Genomic DNA, 23,671 nt, shown 5'->3' on the forward strand with positions numbered 1-23,671 from the left:
CACGTTCCTTCATCCTTAGCGTGTCTGAGTTACGCCAGATATGATTATATCTAATCAGGACGAGGACATCACAGAGAGCATTTAAACAGAGTTTTTAAAATGAGAATGCTTTTAAGTTGCCCTTTCAACTTCAACTTCCGCAAATGAGAACTTTTGTTTGGAACTTAGGTGCAAGCCAGGATCAAGTTTTTTCCTGGGGAAGAGAGGATTCAAATCTGAGATGATTCAAATCTTGCAGAAGGTCTTAGCTGAACTTTACTAATTCAGATCTTTACCAAAAAGCAACTGGTAGGTAGGGTGCCATGATTTGAAAGTAGAGACCAAAAAAAAGGGAAATAGCAAACATCGTGACTTTTTGAAAATGACTTATTCACCCGTATTTTAAGTTTCTTCCTGTTTTAAGCAGAGAACATTTGCATCTTTAAACTTTTTATAATGCCAGAAGTCGATAGCATGTTTTGGAAGTTTCTAAGCTAACAGTTAATTTTTTTGCATTTAAAAAAAAAGAATTTGGCTTGGCTTCCCTGGCCTGTGTTGCTCAGTGGTTAGGACGTTGGCCCATGCATCAAAGGGCCTCTGGTTCAATTTCCCATCCAGGGCACTTACCTGGGTTGCAGGTTCCATCCCCACCTATGGGGGCACGTGGGGAAGGCAACCAATTGATGTGTCTCTCTCACATCAGTGTTTTTTTCTCTCTCTCCTCCCTCTTTCCCTCCCTCCCTTTCTTTCTCTCTAAAATTCATTGGAAAAAATATCCTCAGGGAGTGAGGATTAACAATAACAGCAACAAAAAACAATTTGGCTTGGCTGGTTAAATATCTTGTTTTGATTTTAGTGATTGTATATGGCATCTTGGGTGTGACCTCCTCATAAAGATCTTTTGATAAATACAAGTTGTATTTACTCCTTCCAAATAGTAGACTTGTCAAAATAGTTTTTCCCCACATTATTAGTTAAAATGTACATTACTTTTTCCTCATACTGGGAAGCCACATCTGAGTTTTCTGAGTGCATTTGTTAAAAATTCATGTTTTCTTTTTGCAGCCTACTCTTCCCAGGTTCATTTTCCGTATTGCTAAGGAACATATGTTTTGGGGTACTTTAACCAAAGAGAGTCTCTGGATAACAATTCTCTTTTAGTTGATGAATGTCTGAAAATATCTCATCTTTGCCTTTGAATGGTCATTTAAATGGGCATAGATGTCTAGGTTGACAGGTATGTTTTCTCAGGCCTTTGAACATACTATTCCATCATTTTTGGGGCTAGGTGAGAACTTTTTTTTTTTTGGTCTTTTTGTTGGGATTCAATATGCATTTGTAATTTGGGAACATTTGTTTCTCTTCAATTCTGAAAATGTTTTAGTTATTGTATCTTTTAATATTTGGATCTATACCAGCATACATGGCAGGTTGACTCTGGGTCAGAGGGCAGAGATTTTTTCAGATTCCCGTTCAATTAAGGCGTCAGAAGCCTTTTTCCTGCACCTGGCTTTATGGAGAGTCTACTTTCAGTTCTCTGTCATGCCTTGGGCCACGAGTCTCTTCTCCGCTCCTTCTTTACCCAGGCATCACAGCCCGAGCCCTAATGTGGATATCTAGTTGTGGTTTCACTGTGGGCCACAGGGTTTCCAGTTCCTCCCTAATCTGGGTCAGCAGATGTCTGCAGCGTAATTTGCCTCTAATGCCAGGCTTCTCAGACTTCCATCCTCCCCTGGGTCTTGGACGAATAATTCCTTGCTACCCTGTCTGCTTTCTGAATTCTTCAAGCAGGTGGTTTTTATTCTTTGTCCAGACCCCCATCCCTCATTTAGATATGACTCCCTACAGTCTAGCTTTAGCTATTGCCTTTTCCTTCCTCAGTGTCTTCCATTGAGTTCTCTGCCCCACGCTGCAATGTATTGAGGAACGAAAAGGAGAGAAAAGTTACTCTGAACTTAAGTGTCAAGTTCTGTAGTGTTAACTGTAGGTTTAGCATCATCAAAAGTTGTTGTTGAAAACTCACCATTCTATAAGTACCATATAATATTTGTATGGAACAGCCCAAGATCTATGTTCTTATAAATTTTATGTCTTAAAGAGACAAGGCCAGGAAAAATTAAAAATAGATGTGTTTGACCTTAACTCTTAGCCAAAAATGAATATATATTTCTTAAGATCTGTGCTATGTAGTACAAAGTGAAAAAAATAAAATAAAAGAATTTTGGTTGCCCAGTACAGTTATACTGAGAGGATTTTTTCAATGACGGATTAACCAGAAACACAATGGAATAAATATAGTACCAAGTAGTAATAACCGTCTCATCTTGATTTTAGACGTAGGAACAAAACTAGATCAATAGTTTTTATGGGTTAGATTCTATTGTCTCCTGTTTCTGCTCTTTTCATATTTATTATCTTCCTTTCTTTATTACCTGGATTGTTGTTGTTTTTTTAATTGTGTACTGAAAATTCCTTTTGAAAATTTGTAGACAGACATTTGAGGCCTAAAATGATGTTATCTTCTAGAAAAACGTCCTTTGCTTCTGCAGATATCCATGAGCACTAGCATTCCAGAAATCATGTTAATTCATTTTCAGAGATTAAGACTGTCTGAGCCATCCAGACAAATTAAAGCTGTGCTGCAAGCTCTATGAGGATTTGTTTTCCTATCGTTCAGCCTTAGCGGTCTCATCCATGACTGCCCCGACCTTAATCTTTACTCCCTGTCTTTCAAGGCTGTCTGTGAAAAGTGCTGCAGCTCACCGGAGTATGCTTACTGTGTTCAAAGCGATAGAAGACAATACGGAAAGTTTTGGCAGAGAATCAGAAACTATAAAAAATAACATAGCAGATGAGAAAAAGAACCAAATAGAAATTATAAAGATGAAAATTGCAATGACCAAAGAAGTTAAAAGCAGTGGATGGATTTAACAGTAGATTAAACACAGCCAAAGAAAGAATAATAAACTAGAAATTTTTTTCAGAAGAAAATATCTAGACGAACTTGAAAAGACTAAAATATGGAAAGAACAGAAGAGAATGAGACATGGAGGATACAGCTAAACCAATGCTTAGGTGAAAATCTATGACCTTAAATGGGTATATGAGAAATGAAGAATGGATGAAAATTAATGAGCAAATATGTTCCTCAAGAAATTAGAATAAGAAGAGTAAAATCTAGAGGAAGCAGAAGTAAGGAAACAGTAATATAAGGCTAGAAATTCATTAAATAGAAAATAGGGCATCTATAAAGTGAGAAGTTGGTTTTTTTGAAAATGCCAATAAAATAATTCAAAATTGCAAGATAATTTAAAAAACCAGGCACAAATAACTCATCTAAGGAATAAAATAGGGGAATTCATTATAGGTCCTGCAGACAAATAATAAGAGGACATTATAAGTAACTGTCAGAAACTTTGAAAATTTAAAAACAATAAAATCTTGAAAAACACAATGTACCAAAACTGACAGAAGAAGAAAAAGAAAATCTGAATAATTCCATAGCTGTTAAATAAGTTTAATGTATTTCACACACACACACAAACAAGATAAACGAACAAACAAGAACAACAAAAACTGCAGGCTCAGAAGGTGGCCTTATTGAGTTCTAAAGGAAAGAAAATTTATAGGGTAATTTAACTTCTGAATGTAGATGCAGAGATTCTAAACAAAATATTGGTAAATAAAATCCAGAAATATATAAAAAGTTTAATACATCCAGACTAATTTGGGTTTATTCTAAAAATGCAAAATTATCTTAACACTGAAATTGATTAATGTAATCACCAGTGTTTATTAACAGGGTAAAGGAGGAAATTCATGTTATTATCTCAATAGATACAGGGAGAAAAAAAGAATTTGATGAATTCAACATTCAGTAATGAAATAAAGGTATAAGGATTAGTAAAGGGAAATAAAACCATCACCTAGCTGCTGATATGATTGTATACATAGGAAAATGTTTTTTTTTAAACCTACAAACTATGGAATTACTAAGTTAGTTCAGCAAGGTTGCTCAATGCATGGTAAATGTATACAATATGCTCTCAACCACAATCACTCACTTGAGCCTCTTTTATTTGTAGGTTGAATCACGGGACCATGCCACATGCTTTGTGGACACTGTGGGTCTTGGGGACCGTCATCAGCCTGTTCAAGGAAGGGGCCCCTGATCAGGCTTCTTCTCTGACTTGTGACCCCACTGGGATCTGCGATGGCCACTCCAGATCTTTAATCTCCATCCCCTCAGGGCTCATGGCAACTGTAAAGAGCCTCGACCTGTCCAACAACAAGATCACCTATGTCAGCAACAGCGACCTGCGGATGTGTGTGAACCTCAAGGCTCTGAGGCTGGGATCCAATAACATTGACACGATAGAGGAAGATTCCTTTTTCTCCCTGGGGAGTCTGGAACATTTGGACTTATCCTATAATCTCTTACCTAATTTATCAGCCTCCTGGTTCAGGCCCCTGACTTCCTTGAACTTCTTAAACTTACTGGGAAACCCTTACAAAACACTCGGGAAAACATCTCTTTTTTCTCATCTCACCAACTTGCGAATCCTAAAAGTAGGACATAGTTACCACTTCACTGAAATTCAGGAAAAGGATTTTGTTGGGCTGACTGTTCTTAAGGAACTTGAGATTGATGCTTCCAATCTCCAGAAGTATGGGGCAAACAGTTTGAAGGTGATTCAGAACATCAGCCACCTGATCCTTCATATGAAGCAGCCTGCTTTCTTGCCGGAGATTTTTGTAGATCTTGTAAGTTCCTTGGAACATTTGGAACTGAGAGATACTCGTTTGGGCACTTTCCGTTTTTCAAAAGTATCCACCAATGAAACCAAGACAATTAAAAAGTTCACCTTTAGAAATGTGGAAATCACGGATGAAAGTTTTAATGAGATGGTGAGACTGTTGAATTATGGTTCTGACATATTAGATGTGGAGTTTGATAGCTGCACCCTTGATGGAGTTGGTGATTTTGACCCTGCTATGGACACAAATAAAGATGTCAGTAAAATAGAGACATTAACAATACGGAGGTTGTATATTCCACATTTTTACTCATTTTATGATCTGAGGAGTTTATATTCACTTACTGGAACAGTTAAAAGAATCACAATAGAAAACAGTAAGGTTTTCCTAGTTCCTTGTTTACTTTCGCAACACTTAAAATCATTGGAATATTTGGACCTCAGTGGCAACTTAATAGTGGAAAACTCATTGAAAAACGCAGCCTGTGAGTATGCCTGGCCCTCCCTGCAAACCTTAATTTTAAGGCAGAATCATTTGAGATCGTTAGAACAAACCGGAGAAACTTTGCTTACTCTGAAAAGTCTGACTAACCTTGATATCAGTAAGAATAATTTCCATCCTATATCTAAAACTTGTCAGTGGCCAGAAAAGATGACATGTTTGAACTTATCCAGTACAAGAATACAGAGTTTAACCAAATGCATTCCTCAGAAACTGGAAATTTTAGATGTTAGCAACAACAGCCTCAGTTCGTTTTCGTTGACGATGCCACAACTCAGAGAACTTTATATTTCCGGAAATAAGTTGAAGACTCTACCAGATGCTTCCTCCTTACCCATGTTACTAGTCATGAGAATCAGCAGAAATACAATAAATACTTTCTCTAAGGAGCAACTTGATTCTTTTCAAAAACTGAAGACTTTGGAAGCTGGCAGCAACAATTTCATCTGTTCCTGTGAATTCCTGTCCTTCACTCAGGGGCAGCCAGCACTGGCCCAAGTCCTGATCGACTGGCCAGAAAACTACCTGTGTGATTCTCCATCCCATGTGCGGGGCCAGCGGGTGCAGGACACTCATCTCTCGGCTTCTGAGTGCCACAGGGTGGCTCTGGTGTCTGCCGTATGCTGTGCCCTTTTCCTGCTGATCCTGCTCGCTGGGGTTCTGTGCCACCGTTTCCATGGCCTGTGGTACATGAAAATGATGTGGGCCTGGCTTCAGGCCAAAAGGAAGCCCAAGCGAGCCCCCCAGAGGGACCTCTGTTATGACGCCTTTGTGTCTTACAGTGAGCAGGATTCCCACTGGGTGGAGAACCTGATGGTCCAGGAGCTGGAGCACTTCAACCCTCCCTTTAAGCTGTGTCTTCATAAGCGGGACTTTGTTCCTGGCAAATGGATTATTGACAACATCATTGACTCCATCGAAAAGAGCCACAAAACCATCTTCGTGCTTTCCGAGAACTTTGTGAAGAGCGAGTGGTGCAAGTACGAACTGGACTTCTCCCATTTTCGCCTCTTTGATGAGAACAACGATGCCGCCATTCTCGTTCTGCTGGAGCCCCTGGAGAAGAAGGCCATTCCCCAGCGTTTCTGTAAGCTGCGCAAGATCATGAACACCAAGACCTACCTGGAGTGGCCCACTGATGAAACCCAGCAGGAGGGGTTCTGGTTAAATTTGAGAACTGCAATAAAGTCCTAAGATCCTTCATTAAAGGTCAGTCTTAGACTGGTGGTGGTCTTTATTTTATTTTTTTAAAATGTATTTTTATTGATTTAAGAGAGGAAGGGAGAGGGAGAGATAGAAACATCAATGATGAGAGAGAATCATTGATCGGCTGCCTCCTGCACGCTCCCCCCAACTGGGGATGGAGCCCGAAACCCAGGTATGTGCCCTGACTGGGAATTGAACCTTGACCTCCTGGTTCATAGGTCAACAATCAACCACTGAGCCAGGCTGGCAAGGCTGGTAGTGATCTTTATATCACTAGCTGTAACTAAGTCCATTCTGACACAAGTATATATAAACCACATGAGGATTTGCTTACTAAAACTGTTCAAGTTTTATCTAGAGTGCTGTTTTATAAAAACTACTTAGCCGATTGGGAAAAAAAAAAAGGGATTTGGTTTTTCTTTATCCTGGGAGGTAATCAGGATCTAAGTCCATTATTTTTTTCTGAATTATCTGTAACAAATAGTTTAGTTCATTAGGAAATTGCACAGATGAACAGAAGATTTCAAATGACTGTAGTCAGCCCTGCTAGCGGACTCATCCGTGCCTACAGAGGGTGTTGGCCATCCCACTCAGCTGTCTCCTCTTTGTGTGACTGCTCTCCTGGTCAAAAAGGCAAAACGTTAGGGTCACCCAGCCCCAATATTGCTTTTCCTAGAAAAAAAGTGTTGTGTGTCCCCATCAGACTTTACAGGATACAAATTACCTAAAAAAGCGTGTGTTTCCATGTTAATTGGGTCTGTCTGTCTGGGTAGTTGATAGGTTTCTTTAGCCATAGTTACTTGAGTGAGGGTACACAACACAAGATACAGTAAATTACATTTTTCACTGAAAATCAAACTAATAAAGTAAATAAAATACTTCAGTTTAGAAGGATTTGAAAGAAGCTGCCCATATCCTGACTCCTTTTCCTCTAGCCTCTAACCATAGGTGCAGTTCTAATTTGTCTCGAGTGACCCTGGCTCTCAGCCCCGTCTTCTAGTCGTGGTGCTTTTGTCTCCCTGGCATCGTGGTGCTTTTTTGCTTCTTTGAAAGGTCTTGTTTCTGATTCTAAAAAGGCCTTCCTTTTTTTTCCTTCTGAAAATTTATAATAGTACCTGTGAGCTAAATATATTTTTAAACAAGTATAAACCTCTAGGTTCCTCATAATGAGAAAAAATATTTGGCACACAATTATTTTGAAAGATAGATAATATTTCCCTGTGTTACTTTTTATAACGTAGATTTAATAACACATTAAATTTAATGCAATTCATGCTATTTACTGATTTGGTACAACTACCTTCTTATGTGAAAGGAAGTGAACTTCCTTTGACCCCCACTCAGTTCTCAGCAGGAACTGGGTTTGTGTGGTTTATTGGGCTCTGGAGTCAGAAAGTCCTGGGTTAGTAGGTACGTATCTTTGGGCAAGTTACTTGACCCAAAGTATTTTCCCTTCAAGTAGGGATAATAATATCGAGATCATAGGGCCTGATGTAGATATTAATGTACAGTAATGTTCACTAAGTCACTGTTCCCTCTGGAGGGGTGAGGAGGGCTAGAGGACCAAGCCATGAGAATGAGAACCATGAGGTGGCTGCATGGGGTGGCAGGGATTCCTGGAGTAGATGTTGGGTGTTATGTTCCAAAAAGTAATTCATCTCCTTATGTATTATGATTGACAAATCGTTATTTTTCTGTTAAGGGTACTAGCAGGAATATAAGAGATCCTTTTGTTCACAGAAAAATATCCCAGAGAAATAAGTTCATTAAGTATATAACAGACTATAGTCCCTGGGACAGTCACATAATACTTCTCTCTCTCATACAAACTCCCAGGAGAGTGTTATGGCGGAAACAGTGGCCAGCCTAAGAAAAACATGGAAAAGTTCAGGAGAAGGAAACTTGAGGAGGTGCTGCAGAAACCAAACACAATAATGGACTTTTTGCTTTACTTCTCTATTTCCTACATTAAACACAATGTTAATTATCATGAGAACTAGATACATTTAACATGGACTTGATCTGTTAGATTGAATTGCAATAATTTGCACAGCAATAGAAAAATAGCTTAATACTTAATTGATAGATTTAAAGGAATATTTTAAAAAGAATATTTTTCTGATTGTGAATGTTAAACATGTTCACTGTAGAAATTTTGGAATAGAGATAAAATTATATAAAAGAAAATAAGAATCAGCTCTTATCCTTTTACCTTCAGATAACCACAGATAACTGTAGTGTATAGGTCTGTACTAGCTATACTAATAAAAGGGTAATATGCTCATTAGACTGGGTTGACCGGACATCTTCCAGACATCCGACTTCCTTCCAGACAAAGCCACGGTAGCGGGGGCCGAGGCAGACACGGTTAGGGGTGATCAGGCCGGCAGGGGAGCAAGCAGTTAGGGGCGATAAGGCAGGCAGGGGAGCAAGCAGTTAGGGTTGATAAGGCTGGCAGGGGAGCAAGCAGTTGGGGGCAATCAGGCCAGCAGGAGAGAGCAATTGGGGACGATCAGGCTGGCAGGGGAGCAGTTAGGGGCGATCAAGCAGGCAGGCAGAGGCAGTTAGGAGCCAGCGGTCCTGGATTGTGAGAGGGATGTCCGACTGCCAGTTTAGGCCCAATCCCGGCAGTCGGACATCCCCCAAGGGGTCCCAGATTTGAGAAGGTGCAGGCTGGGCTGAGGGACACCCCCTCTTTCCTGTGCACAAATTTCATGCACTGGACCTCTAGATAGATAGATATATATATAAAAATAGGTCTACAGTTATTCATATGGAAAGCACAGAGTTTATTATATTATTATTTATTAGTTATGGTATTATTTTCTATATATGTGCATATATAACTTCACAAAATTGAAATTCAATTATAAATACTTAAACTGCATAAAAAAATAGCACTTTATTTTTTTCCTGAGATTGTTTAGCTATTATCTAACATATTTCTGAACTCTGAGAGTCATTCAGAATTCCAAGCAAATTCATACTGGCTTACTTGCCCAGGGTTCTAAATTGTTCTAAAAGCTACCCTTATGCACCCATCCACTGAAGATAAGTGGCAAATACATCAGAGGTCAATTTATTTATATTTAAAAATATATTTTTATTGATTTCAGAGAGGAAGGGAGAGGGAGAAAGAGATAGAAACATCAATGAGAGAAAATCATTGATAGGCTAACTCCTCCATGCCCCCTACTGGGGATTGAACCCGCAACCCAGGCATGTTGACTGGAATCAAACCTGGGACACTTCAGTCCACAGCCTGACGCTCTATTCGCTGAGCCAAACTGGCTAGGGCCAGAGGTCAATGTAAGGCTCCTTTTCCAGAAGAAAAACTAATTTTTAGTTAGTATTTTATCCAACAATGAGCTCTTTTATTTGTCAATAAAATCAAGACTATAAAATCAAGAATCTTGTTTTATCTCCTTAACCCTTGTACATTCCTGGTATGTAGTAAGTATTGAATTGCCGAAATGTGTGCTTGAGTAGAGAAATAAACCAGAGTTAAATCTTCTAGTAATCTGGATGCTGAACCAATCATAACACTGAAGCACTGGGCAATTTTACGAAGGCCAATTACCAACAGGTAGAAATCCTAGTGTGCTTCTTTGTTAAAACTATGATGGAATTTTGCATAGCATTAAGTACATTGCCAATATTTTTGACAGTGGGTGTGTTTTTTTCTACTTCTTATGAATGTAATACCTTTAAATATTACAGAGTAGATGTCTGGTGTTACATATACAGTGTTGGCTGTTTAACAAATGACCAGTAATTTAAAATGAATTAATTTGGGGGAGTCTGACATATCATTCATGGGTTAATTCTTTCTGACTGGTCTTTGCTATTCTGTTAATTTTGCTCCCTCCTGCAAACGGATTATTTTATTCTTTCAATAAATATTTATAGAGTGCCTATTACATACCAGGCACTGCTCCAAGTGCTGGAGATACAGTAGGGAAAAAACAAACAGATGAAATTCTCTGCCTTCATGGAGGGAAAGACAAACAATAAACAAATCTATGATATGATTGCAGGTATGGATAATTGCTATGAAGAAAATAGAAAAAGAGTATGGCAACAGAGTGACTGTGTGTGTGTGTGTGTGTGTGTGTGTGTGTGTGTGTATACACAGAGTTGCACAAAAGATTGAGAGTGATTCTCTCCACTTCAGTGCAGCCCCTGGGTGGGCTGCGTGCATTTGGCAGACTCAGGAAACCTGGCATAGCTCTGGCCCACTGCGTGGGCTGTGGCACCTAGTGTAGAGGTTTCAGGAGTAATTGTCTCTATGGGAGGGTTTAGTGGTGCCAAAGTGGCCAAGTGGTCACAAGCACGAAGAGTAGAAAAGGCCTTATCCTTCCACCGCAGATTACTTCACAACTCTGCCGGCTTCTTTGAAGATGCTGAATTGAGCAGAAGGTATTAGTTATCACTAAATGGTCTGTGTGAGAAGTGCTTTGCAAACCTCTGAAACACGCAACAGATGAGATCGTTACCAGCCAAATCAGAGGAGGGATGTCCTTGGGGGTGTTTGTAATACACACGTCACATGTGTGGATCAGAAAACAATCGTAATGGGAAAGATGCAGAGCGTGCTTCGTTGGTTTATTTCGTTGCTCAGTTCTTTAAATTCTGTCCACATAGACAAATTGCCTTAGGTAGACCACCAAATTTTATTCAGTTCTCTAAACTCTCGGAATCATCTCTAAAATTAAAAAATGATTATCAATAGTAAGTGTAGAATCAAGGACTTGAAAACATTTCAACATGCAACACCTTGCTTCCTGTATCATTCCAGCCCTAGTGAGTAGTTAATGCCTTGAACTACTCCTATCACCATGGGTTGCCAGGCTACCAAATAACGAAGCCAATCCAGGATTTGTCCATATAAAATGTGTGTGCGCTCCCAGCTAAATCTCAGTTAAGGAGGTTGCTCTGTATATGGCCAAATAGCAGAAATATTTAAAAGTATCATTTGCAAATATAAGCAATGGCATGAGTGCACATTTCCTTTCATAGTTCTATGTGCTCATTTAAAAACTCCATACATGATTTTTATAGCATTGGTTATCATAATTATTTCTAATACACCTAATTTCTAGTAATAAAAGTTGATACCGCAATCCCAACTACAGAACAAGAATAAAAGGCAAGGGTCAAATACTGAAAGAAAGAGGAAGAGGGGAATGGCAGCATTGGAAGCCAAGGGTAAGGGAAGCTGCTATAACTGAGCAAAACAGCTCTGGGCTTTTGTAGGCAGCTCGTCAGAGGAGATTCATTGTATATTAAAAAGGGGAACTTGTGTTCTTAGGTAAGATATACCTTTTCCTGGTACCTTTGATAAATTGTGCTGAGGGGACTTAATACATCATATCTCTGATAGCAATGTTACTCGCATGAAGGCAGCTTTTTCTTCTATTTAGTCTCAGTACAAAGGGCACCCGCAATATTCAAGTTTATTCTCAGAAGACTATAGAAAGAAACCAATTCTTCCTTATTATCTCAATGATCATTTAAGGTGACATTTATGATCACATTGTGACCAATTTTAAAACAAAGATTTATGTACTGTGGTTTTACAAGTTATTCACCCAAAACGGTTCTGGGCTTGGTCTCCTCACACGAGAATTGGAAATTCAGGGAGAGCGGCTGAAAAGGAAGGAGGAAGGAGTATCACACACCTTTAGCTTTGGTTGTGCTTGAGTTGCACGGACTCACTGAGAAAGGCCCGGCCTGTGGATGGAGCTGGTGGCTATTGCTATAGTGAGGCTCTAAGGACCCAAAGACCCATCAGTGCTGCCTCCTCTCCTGTCCTACATGAAAGTCTTTCTTGGATTTTCAAACCTCAGAGATTGGGGGAAGGAGCAGTCGTTGTTAAAACTGCATTTAGGGTTGGTGAGAGGCAGGGAACGAGGGCGGTATCTGCTTTAGCACTGTGCAATTTAGGGGACTGAGACTCAGAAAGTATAGAAAGGCTGTCTCTTCTGAGAAGAGAGGGTATTTGGCAGGTTGATACCAACCTCTCAATGCCTCCTGCCTAAAGCAAGATATGTTTTAATCTCGTTCACCCCTGGAAGAGATACGTGTATTATGGCCTGGAACCAGTGGGCTGAGGACTGAGTGTTTGCAGTCAGTTCTGGATGGGGCCATTACCTGCCTGTGCCTTAATGAGATTTGGGTTTATTTAGATGCGGATCCTGGTGTCTCTAAAAATCCTAGTTGCTGCCATAAGCCGACCAAGCCAGTAGGTCTTCATTTCCTTTCAATATTATTATACTAGGGTTTAGCCTAAGAAAAAATGAGGGCATAGCAAGGAATTTAAAAAGCCAAAATCCGGGGGGAAAAAGCCCTACTTAGTTCTGGAAATAATAAAATTTGGTACACCTTAAAATACTTTTCTATACTCTAGTTCACATTTGGGTCTCTTTCTCTCTCTCTCTCTCTCTCTCTCTCTCTCTCTCTCTCTCTCTCTCTCATCTTTCCATATATTTACCTATCTTTTGCAATGTCCCATCACATTTCCGCTAAAGCCCTTATGCCGGAACATATGGAATATAAAGAGTAGAGTATGTCTCTTTTGGCACTTCAGTTCCTAACCAGAATAGTAGCAGACACAGGGGAGAAAAGAGACCAGTAAGTGGTTTTGATGAGGTAGGCGTTTTGGGAAAACAGAGAGTTTTCTGTTGTGACTACAATGAAGATAATGAAAGTTTAGACGGAGGAATGCATCGCCAGAAACATTTAAGATAACATTTCATAACTTGTTTTTTAAAAGGATACGGGTTACTGATCATCCTCTTCAAATCAACCTTCTCTTTGCAGTAAGGGCAGGTCTGCTTTTTACCAACAATACACCAACCTCGGATGCAGAATTCATGAAAGCTTGGGCATCTTGTTAGGGAAGCTTCTAGATGTGAAAGGCAAGGTTTGCTTTGTGAGGACATGCTGGAAATGATTCCATCTGTGGGGTGGAGGAGTGGAGGGTGAGAGAATGGCTGTCAGTCATGGCCTGATTGTGCGCGTCACTTTTTGAGGGAGATCCTGCAGGACAGTGGAACCCCCAGGACTGAGCTTGGAGTCAGAGCTGCAGTAGCTTTATGGCCCTGAGGAGTTACCAAGCTTCTGGGCCTCACTTTATTCTCACAAGAATTAAATTAGATTAAGAATGTGAAAATGCTTCTCTATGGTAATATCTTATGTAAATGCATCATTTTATTTCTCTGCCCAGCTTACCGTGCATTTCTCATGCATTTCCCATAGCATTCCACTATTCTACTCTTGTGCATTACTAACTATATGTGATCAGACTTGTCTTAGGCACTTAGATGGATTTAAGTTATGTGGTCATAAACTTATAATCTTTCTATTAGTTTCTTATCTTTTTTTATTACTGATAAGGAGCTGGTTGTTTTTAATAAAATATAAATCTAGGCATTTATTTGTATACATCCCCTTATCTAGAAAGTCTGGCCCTTTGCCTCCAAAGCTGAGAGCGAACCCTATGCTTCCCACAGCACCATGTGTCACACTGTATCATGACGGTCTGCTTCCATGTCTCTTCTGAACCATATGCCACATCTCATTCATCTCTGTCCTCAGCACCTTAGGCAGAGCCCAAGTGCCTACGTATTGCATGAATATTTGAATGAAACGCTCAAAGCCAATTGCTTTTGCAAATACATTTTCCCAGGACCCACAACATTGTTGATTTGAGTAGGATGATGACCTACAACGAGACCCATCCTATCGATTTATTTATTTCTATGGCCATTGATCTTAAGGTGGCTTTCTAGATCAAGATCTCATGATTTACTGCCTGGCCTACCACACATCCATGTGAACAGCAATGATAGAGAAGGCCCTGCCCTGACAAATGGAGGGTCGTGGAGGTGTAGACAATCAAGGCCGTGCGAATAACTCCTCAATGTTAGATCTGTGTGCAACTAAGAGTTTCCACTATTTTATATTCTTGGGATTGGGGTCACTTTTGCAACATGCTTGGGTGAAGATAAAGTGGTGCATTATATAACAAAGATTTGAAGCAAAACTCATTCGGCCCTTCATTTGAAAGGCCTGGAGCCAGCATTAAAAAGTCCACCTCCTCTTTAATATCCTCTTTCATCTCCAGAATCTCCACGCTTCTTTGCTCCAGAGCAAGACCCAGATCTCTGCCCCTGCCTTGTTAGTAGGACTCATGTTTGCCTGCTTCTGGCTAATATGACTCATGCTAAAATGGGCCATTAATAACACTCTCTGCAAAGCAAATTTAAAGATAACTGCATTTTGGATTACATATGCACACATGTACAATGATTCCCAAGGGCTTTTAAAGGTGGAGAGAGAAAATATTTCCACTTGCAAAAGGCAGCAGGGGCTCTGTTCCAACATTTGAAAAGTAAGGCATATTTAAAACTAGAGCCAGACTTGGAAAATTTCTATTAAAAATGATAGTTTTTTGGGAAAGGTATCCCACTGAAAAACCAACATCGAAATCCATATGGGATATCTTTGTTTCTTACCTTAACATGTTAAGGCTTAAATGTTGAAGCAAAGGTTCCTATTACATTTCAAATGCATCTGATCCAGTGTTTTACTCTCAGGATTGAATAAGTGTAATCTCTCTGGATTAAAGAGAATTGAGTCATAAGCGCTGCACATCTAGGGTCTTACTGACTGAGTAGGTGGGCTTTGCAGGCAAGAGGCAGATGGTTTAACTGCCTCATAATGCCAGAGCTTTGAACTGAGTGTATCGTAGTATTGTAAAATTGATATTACACTATAAAGTATTATGTACTTAGAAAAGAGTTAAAATACTGGTTGTTGGCCAGCACAAGCACAACTTTGCTATCCAGAGGCACCTGCTTAGGCAGCACAGGCTGCCTCACTCAGGGCTCTTGATCTTGGCCGTCTTTCCACATATTGAGGTTCTCCTCAGTAGTTACTGGAGTTCCCAGAGCATGCTGGTCTCCAGGCCCAGGCTTGACTGGTCCCTAACATCCAAGACCCTTCAGCCAGTAGATGGCTGTTCGGGCAGAACTCATAGGTAGAGGAGCCAAATGGTCCAAGAACTAGGTGCTAACATTTTGATTCCTCCTTTTGTAACCTACAGTGTCCTGCTGTCTGTGGCATTATCCTCTTTGCAGGACCAAAGCTGATATTTGCCTGCACCCATTACCACCGGTGACACAAGCAGTTTCCTAGGATGACAAAGCAAAACACACCTTGTCGTTCTTGATCCTGTGAGATTCAGACATGGGGCTCCACCTGCATAGTCCCGAGTTCCTCCCTGCACCTAAAACTTTACTCTTTTCCTCACCCCTTAACCCCCTTCTTTCCCTGGTCCTTCTTGGCTATCTGTTCACTATGGCTTCACCAACGGTCCAGCCAGCATCCTATACAGATGCTGAGCCTGCCTGTCCCTGTGGCACTAAGATTCCTTTTTAAAAAGGAACTAACTGGAGCAGAAGGTTCACCTTAAATTAGCAGTTCATTATTCAGCAGGGATGATCGGAAAGTCTCAAGAAGAAAGATGGGCAGAAGGATAAAGGCCTGGGAACTAAGCAAAGCAGGGGAGATGGGGATAGAAGGAGGAGAGGAAAGAGGATAGGTGAGGAGACAGTCTTACCTGACTTGCCATCTCCCATACCCAACACAGATTATTTGAAATTTGCCTCCCAGTATTGCTTCACGAAGACCAAATGGTTTCCCGTGAAAAGGATACACGTGATTGCAGGAAAGCTGGTAAGTGTTTTCAATGAGCCCTTCTTCATCGAGCTCCACAATGATTTGTTGTCCACAGATGGCACAGATGCTGTCTGACAAGCTCCTTGTGGGCATCCCACTGTCGCTGTAGAACTGTTGGGAGAAAGGCACAGAGCGTTGTTGAACAGGAGAGCACAGACCATTCTCTGAACACAGGGAAGACACTGCCAGGCTTTGGGACAGGGAGTCTTTACTGCTTCCTCGTTGGTTTAGAACTTGAAACACTTTTTCCCATGGGAACGATGCTAGCCGGTGTGAGTTTTCCAGACAAAAACCCACGGAACCCCAAATAGACCCAAAGTACATTGCTAAGTATAATCTCCACTCTAATCTTCCGACAGAGGAATCCTTCAAGAGGAACAGTTTCTATTCAGGGATGTAGCTCAGAATCACACAGGAAGCTTTTAAGCTTACCCAGATTCATAGCTATGGAGTAAACCCAGGCACCTCAATATTTTTTAATCCTCATGTAATTGTAGTGCCTGTAAACACACACACACACACACACACACACACACACACACATGCATACACCATCAATTCAAGTCACTGGGGGTTATCCCAATGGCTTGAGGCAGTGCGTTTACGTATTTGGTGACCTGAAGTGAAGATGACAGAGGATGGGTGTGATCAGGTGAGAAGTCTCCAGAAAGTTGGTGCTTCAAGACTTGGGTGCCTTGCTAGGTTAAATCTTTTCTTCCTGACCCACTGGACAAGAGGGGCATACAACTCTTCTCTTCCTCTCTTGCCCATCAGCAAGCACAAGAGGCCCTGGGTATTTTTAAAGGGTATGGTTTTTGGTTTTTGTTGGAGGAACTGGGAGTGAAAATGCTTCCTCCTTTGTTGACTTTAAACCTTATAAGAAAGGCAGTTGGCCCACAGATGACACATGGCAGAGGAATCCTAAAAGGTAATCTTGTTCCAACATTTCACCACAGAAGTTGGATTCCAAGCTCAAGGAAAAGGGTAAGATAGAGCCTATGGAGATGGGTGGAAAGGAAATCAAGATAACGTCCACTTAGTCCTGCCCCATAAATGGGGAGAGAGAACAGTTCAGAAGTTCATTCTTGCCCTCACACTAGATTTTCCATTTCAGATCTGGCAGTGTACCAAGAGACATGGCTGAGAATTCCTGAAACCACTGGGTCAGCCCTGCAGGCCTTGGTTTACGTTTAAGAGATGTGCATGTGTCAGGCACAGATAAATGCTCCTACTATCTGACTCTGAAATCCATCCAACCAGCAAGTATGTCCATTCTGAGTTTTATTTTTAAGAGAGTTAAACTATTAAGGATTTTTTAAAAATTCCAGGGAACAATATACAGTCAGAATTACATTTAACACACTTTTTATATTGTTTACTTCTTCAGATGCTATACAACAATAACTGATCTTTATGATGAGTATTACCCCGAGGCAATGGTTTATTCTAAAGTGTTTTAGTTGCATCAGATATGACTTTTATTTGTAGTAGGCAGAAATAACGGGTTTTTGATATTGTTGAATTTTTAATCTTTTAAATGATGGCAATTGGAGTATGCTAGATATGGTTACTTCCAAATAATTGATATATTTTATTTTAAAAGATGCCTTATTTCCTAACCACTTTATATAGATGAGAAATGTATTTTCTAATTAATTAGCAAAGACAATTCTGGTGCAAGGAGAATCCAAGGAGCAATTGGGCTGAGAGAACCAAGAAAGATTTATTGATTTCTGAAAATGGATGCAAATATGGTGTCAGATGAGACCGTTTCTCCATGTACAAATCATAAAAGCAACACTTACCCCTATAGTAGAAGCCATGTAATCCGAGCAGATCTCTGCAAAGTCTCTCCCCATTATGCCATAGTAGAGACCATAGAACAGAGACACAATGCCAAAATCCATGGCGTCTCTAGCCTTGATTCTATTGAAAACAACAGGACAAGAAAATAAGAATGTGGCCTTTGGGGGGCAATGGGAGTGCTGCAGCCAGGAGAATATTTCCTGCCACAGTGTCTAATAGAAACTTGAGGGTATTTTTTTTTTCCATTGATTGGTGTAGTTTGCCTTTTTGTTAATGAAAAAATTTTAAATTCTCTAAATTTCCCTAAAGTTTTACCATTCAGTGCTAAGTGGACAAAGTAATTCTTGAGAGTCTTTAAATGTTTCTTAAGATCGCAGTGCTTAGACACGCTGATTCTAACCAATGGTTCTCAAGCTGGGCCGAGCATATAAGAACCTGGGCAGCAATTACATCACACTTTCTGGGGATGAGGCCTGTGCAGCAATATTTTTGGAAGCTCTCTGGACCCCAGGCATCCCATTGGGCAGGTAACATTCCAAACCTCTTTAACAGAGCAATAGTTTTCAGCCCTAAATATAGATTAGGATCACCTGGGGAGATTTAAAACTAGACTGATATGTGAACCCTCTTCAAGGGCTCTAATTTAAGTGGCCTTGGGTGGGATCTGCACAGAAGTGCTTTTTAGGAGCTACGTAGATAACAACTATAACACGGCTAGGGTTGAGAATCCCTGCTTTAGATCTCAGACTTTACAGAATGCTTTAAAATACTTGATCTGACCTGAAAATATTTGAGATAGAGTCAAGAATCAACCTCAAGTTTTGAGGCCTTTTGCAACTATGCCATAGTTGTCAGGTATTAGTAAAAAAAATTTTTGCAAGTTGGGTTATATTTCAAATACAATAGGATTCTCTATTAGAACCCCCTTTCTTTTTAAGGAGAAAGATCTTTTTTTTTTTAAAAGTAAAAAATTAGTCTCTAATTTAATTTCTAAATCTTAATCATTGCATATTTGTTTTGTTATATCTATCAACAGTCTCAATATTAGCAGTGGGCCTGGGTGGGTCTGATGGAATCGGGAAGGCAGTGGAAAGGAGTTGAGCAGTCTGTCTCAGGAACCTTCTTCTGGGTGTTTTTGGCTCTGTTAATCTGAGATGGAAATGTAGAGAGTTCGTTGACTATCACAGATCTTTGGTGATGTGACTTGGGAATTCCAACACAGGTGCACAAATTTCATGCACTGGGCCTCTAGTGTGTGTGTGTGTGTATATATATGCCATATATATATATATATGTATATATATATACACATATATATATATACATACATACACACACACACATACACACATACATACATACATACTAGAGGCCCGGTGCATGAAATTGTGCAAGGGTGCCACCCCCGCCTTCCCTCTGAGATTCGACAGTATGTTCCATGTTTTTATGTCTCTGGATCTATTCTGTTCATCAGTTTATTTTGTTCTTAATATTTCACATATAAAGTGAAATCATGTGATACCAGACTTTCTCTGACTGGTTTATTTCATTTAGCATAATACTCTCTAGGTCCCCCCATGCTGTCTCAAAGGGTAAGAGATCCTTCTGTTTTACTGCTGCATAGTATTTGCCTGGGTAACTTTACAACTAGGAGTGTGGGAGGAGTGAAGATGATCTTCTCTCCAAGTCCAAGGGAGCAGGTGTTGATAAAAAGTATAGTAACAAACTCATGGCTCCACAGAAGAGGATCTCAGTGCAATGATAATCAACACTTCAGAGGGAAAAAATAATTCCTTCCCAACCTGAAGGGTTAAGGCCTCGTTGCAGGAGAAGTCATGGTTAAGGATCTTAAAATCTTATGAGATAATATAGCCTTGGGACAACATAGTTTCAAGTGACTTAATAAAAGCCCTTACAGTATTTTTGCATTCACTCAAAGACAGTACGCTAAAGAAAGAAATCAGTGTCTTTCTCTGTCTTAAACTAGCAATAACAGACCTGTACAGTTACTTTCTATCCCTTTCCAGCTAGAAAGTGGTAGGAGCTCCTGTTCCGACAGCTTCACGAAGTGCTTATGAAATCGGATTGCGCTGTTGCCATAGGAAGAGTCCCTTCCACCAGGGCTGGCGCTCTCTCCCATCGCCTCCTTATTTTATGAGTTAAGGGTTGCTAATCTCTGCCTTTCAATTTCTATTATGGCCACAGAGTAACTTCGATGTGAGAGGCATCTGGCGAGTTTCTGTGTGAGCTGCTGTCCATAGCTATGTGGTGTGACTGAAACCCCCTTTCCTGAACACAGGTTGATGACACAGCCTCAGCTCCGCCGGCGAGGGCCTTCTCCACAGCACATCTCAGCCACCCACTCCCTAATGGGAACTTGGTCTGAGTCATAGATACAATGATCCCGATTCCTTTATTTCCCCCCAGATTTTCTTGCTCTGTTATCTCATTACTTCCCTTTCAATGTCTAAGCACTCACTTTTCTCCTTTTCCAACTGTCCCCAGCAAAAGGGATTTCATGGGTACTAGAAACAAAATTCCAGAGCTGTACCGTCCAATGAAAATATAGATTGAACCCTGGCCAGTGTTGCTAAGTGGGTAGAGCATTGGTCCTTGGATTGAAGGATCTTGGGTTCAATTCCCAGTCACGGGCACATAACAGGGTTGCAGGTTCCAGGCAACCAATCAATGTGTCTCTTTTACATCAATGTTTTATTTTCTCCCTCTCTCTCTCTCCCTCCCTCCCTTTTCCCATCTCCATCCCTTCCACTTTATTTAAAATCAAATGGAAAAAATATCCTCACTCTTTGGGTGAGGATTTAAAATCAATCAATAAAAAGAAAGTGAAAAATATTCATTTGTCATAAAAGTTGTTACATGCATTGGTATCTTCTCAATAATTTACATGGATCATTAAGCTGTATAACTTCCTTTGGAATGTTCTTTTCTAGGTGGAGTAAGGAGGGGTGTTTTTTTTAAAAAAGGCAAATAAACAAGATATAGATACAGAGAACTTGACCAGATGAATGTTCCAAGCAAGTGCTTGGAGATATTATGTCTTCATTGGAGATACTTACTTGAAAAATAAATGAAGTCCACTCAATGAAAATATGATAGCCAAATAACCCACAACACCAAATGTGTAGCTGAGTTTATAGATGAGAAGAAACCATTTGTAGACCAATCTGTGGAGTGAAAAATGGGGCAAAACACAGAGCATGATATATGATAAAGTATTCCATCTTTTTCAAACATTGTCATAAGTTAGTTTTGAGTTTCTAAAATTTTTATTTATTATGTAATACAAAGAACATAAGTATATTATATCAGCTACCATGTACATGTGTTTCTATGTATGTGCATATATAAATTCATTGTGATTTACCCATCTTCCTCAAGTAAAAATGGCCTTCAGGGATGGTTACTCTACCTGGGACCCTGCCTCCTCCTTCCCTCCTTTTCCCATTTGGCTCCAGGGTTAGTTAGCTTAGAGTGCTTGTGGCAGGAGTACCTTGGAGGGACAAGCAAAATTGGGAGAAGTCAAGAGGAGACAGCACCTCCTCCAGGAGTTACTCTTCCTCCTGCTCCTCCTGCTGCCCCCTGCCCCAGAGCAAACAACCTCAGCCCTCATCCCACCTAGCCCTGGGATGAACTTGCAAGAGTGCTTCAGCCTCATTTTTTTCTGCTCCTTGGATGCCCTGACCATGACCTCTCTTAAGGCCTTTCCTTCTTCCCACAGGGCCTCGGTGGGGAAGTGAGAGGGTGGGGATGGAGGGTGGAGTGGAGGTGATCTAGAAGGGAACCCTGCACCCTGTTCGTTCCCCTCATCCCTGGCAGTAAAACCCTTAGAAAAAGCTATGCAATGGGCCACACGGCTGCTTCATGCCTGGGAGGATGTGGGAGGAGGCTGGCGCCCAGTTCCATTCCTGGTGTGCGACAGCACAAGTCCCCCCTACTCCAGCCCCGACATAGGAAGAGGTGGTGGAAGGAGGAGCCGCTAGCTGGGAGGCTACCTTTGGTGCCTAGAGACAATAGGGGTGGCCGGACTGATGCTCTCAAGGGCGAACAATGGCGGGAGGCCCTGCTTGCCTCTCAGTCCTTTCTTTCCTCATCCTCCTGAAGCCCCTCTCCTGCCTTCTACACCAAACTTCATTTAGAGTCTCACTCCAGAAACCTGACCCCACCCTCTCACCTCCAACCCCTGGAGCCCTGTCCTCAACTCTCCCACCTCCCCTGGCTTCCTTCCTGTTGGAGCCATTGCATCAAATGCTTTAGTTCTGCGATATTACTGATGTAGTGGTTTTGAAATATATGTACAGTGGGGCCTTGACTAACAAGTGTCCCGACTAACGAGTTTTTTGAGATACCAGCTGTCTCTCGGCCAATTTTTTGCATTGAGTTGATAGAGTAATTTGAGTTAATGAGCTCCTTAATGAGCTCAGTCTCGGAACGAATTAAACTCGTAAGTCAAGGCCCCACTGTATTGATTTCAGAGAGGGAGAGAGGGAAATATCAATGATGAGAGAGAATCATTGATCAGCTGCTTCCTGCACGCCCCACACTAGGGATCGAGCCTGTAACCCTGACTGGGAATCAAACCATGACCTCCTGGTTCATAGGTTGATGCTCAACCACCGAGCCATGCCAGTTGGTTTTATGTAATGTTTTGATGTTATTTTAAAAGGTACCCCACTCCATTGAGTTCCAGTCAGAAGGGACTTCCTGAAACATGTTTTAAGTGGGGGTTGTGGGCTCACCAGAGAAATGAATTGTCGTTTACATAATTTCTATGGTGAAATGCTTTCCTCATTTCAAGCAACTCATATACAAGGGCAGTCGAGAGGTGGGGGGAGAGGGGGTAGCACACCTCCTCCTCCAGGTATAATCCTGTCTGAGGGAGGCCTCAGCAATTTGGAGTTACAAAGAGGAGCGGGAAACTTGCAGGAGGTGACTCCAGTCACTGTGAGGCTGTGTCATCACTATGGGGGCCAGAGTGGCTTTGGGGCCAGAGCGACTCCTGGGCCGTGGGGTTGGTCCTTTTGCTTTGCCAGTGCTGAACAGTTTGAATCTTTGCTTAGTGCAGCCAGACCAAGGTGGAAGTTTGTGTTGCTAAAGGGGTGATGATGGGAAAAGTGGCCAACCTCCCGAGGAGCTCCCTATTCACCCCAAAACACCAGCGTGCACCAGAGTGGGACTCCTTGAACTCCACACATTCTCTCTCTACCTGAAGGGTCCCTCTCAAGGTGGTGCCAGCACCACAGGTGTTCTTAACAACTTCTGTAAATGCAGGGTTTCTCTGTGCAAAGCAGTTTGTTGATGTAATTAAGCTACCGCCTGTTGTTGGGAGCAGGGGCTTGGCATTCCGCCGTCTTTGGGTTGTTTCTGGGCTCTGCCACTTACTACCTGGGGGACCCTGGCCACCCTACTCCGCATTTCTCCCTATGACCACTCACTTATAAAGGGAGGGTGACGACACCAGCTCCTAAAATAGTTCTGAAGGTTGTGTGAGATAATGTATTAATGTTTCAAAGACTTGGCACATTAAATGCTTAATGTGTCATATTATTGTTAGGGATGTATTAGCTTTTCCAAATATCACCCCCTAAATTTTCCTCCTTTTAGGGGTACAGGTTCCCAGAGTCCAGAACTTCCTTGTTAATTTGATAACAGATAAGCC

At 41.1% G+C, this 23,671-nt stretch overlaps 2 protein-coding genes across 2 annotated transcripts in view; one reads left to right on the plus strand and one right to left on the minus strand.

Annotated features, from left to right (window-relative positions):
* Window positions 1–3,848: 3,848 nt before the first annotated feature.
* Window positions 3,849–6,464, plus strand: TLR2 (toll-like receptor 2). Its single transcript, XM_014543903.1, has one exon. The coding sequence runs from the start codon at window positions 4,081–4,083 to the stop codon at window positions 6,430–6,432; it is 2,352 nt and encodes a 783-aa protein (XP_014399389.1). The 5' UTR covers window positions 3,849–4,080; the 3' UTR covers window positions 6,433–6,464.
* Window positions 6,465–11,016: 4,552 nt separating this feature from the next.
* The window catches only part of RNF175 (ring finger protein 175), a 30,559-nt gene continuing 17,904 nt past the window's right edge, over window positions 11,017–23,671 (minus strand). The window contains exons 5-9 of the mRNA XM_005871444.2: window positions 21,072–21,179; window positions 17,994–18,114; window positions 16,166–16,299; window positions 13,225–13,326; window positions 11,017–11,354 (exon numbers count right to left, since the gene is read on the minus strand). Coding sequence (XP_005871506.1) covers window positions 11,234–11,354; window positions 13,225–13,326; window positions 16,166–16,299; window positions 17,994–18,114; window positions 21,072–21,179 — 586 coding nt within the window. The 3' untranslated portion in view covers window positions 11,017–11,233. The remainder of the gene's footprint in view (window positions 11,355–13,224; window positions 13,327–16,165; window positions 16,300–17,993; window positions 18,115–21,071; window positions 21,180–23,671) is intronic.

Source organism: Myotis brandtii, unplaced genomic scaffold, assembly GCF_000412655.1.
Source record: "Myotis brandtii unplaced genomic scaffold, ASM41265v1 scaffold34, whole genome shotgun sequence".
Lineage (NCBI taxonomy): Eukaryota > Metazoa > Chordata > Mammalia > Chiroptera > Vespertilionidae > Myotis > Myotis brandtii.

Coding starts and splice junctions, on each gene's coding strand:
- TLR2 (XM_014543903.1), top strand. CDS start 4,081: ATGCCACATGCTTTGTGGACACTGTGGGTCTTGGGGACCGTCATCAGC.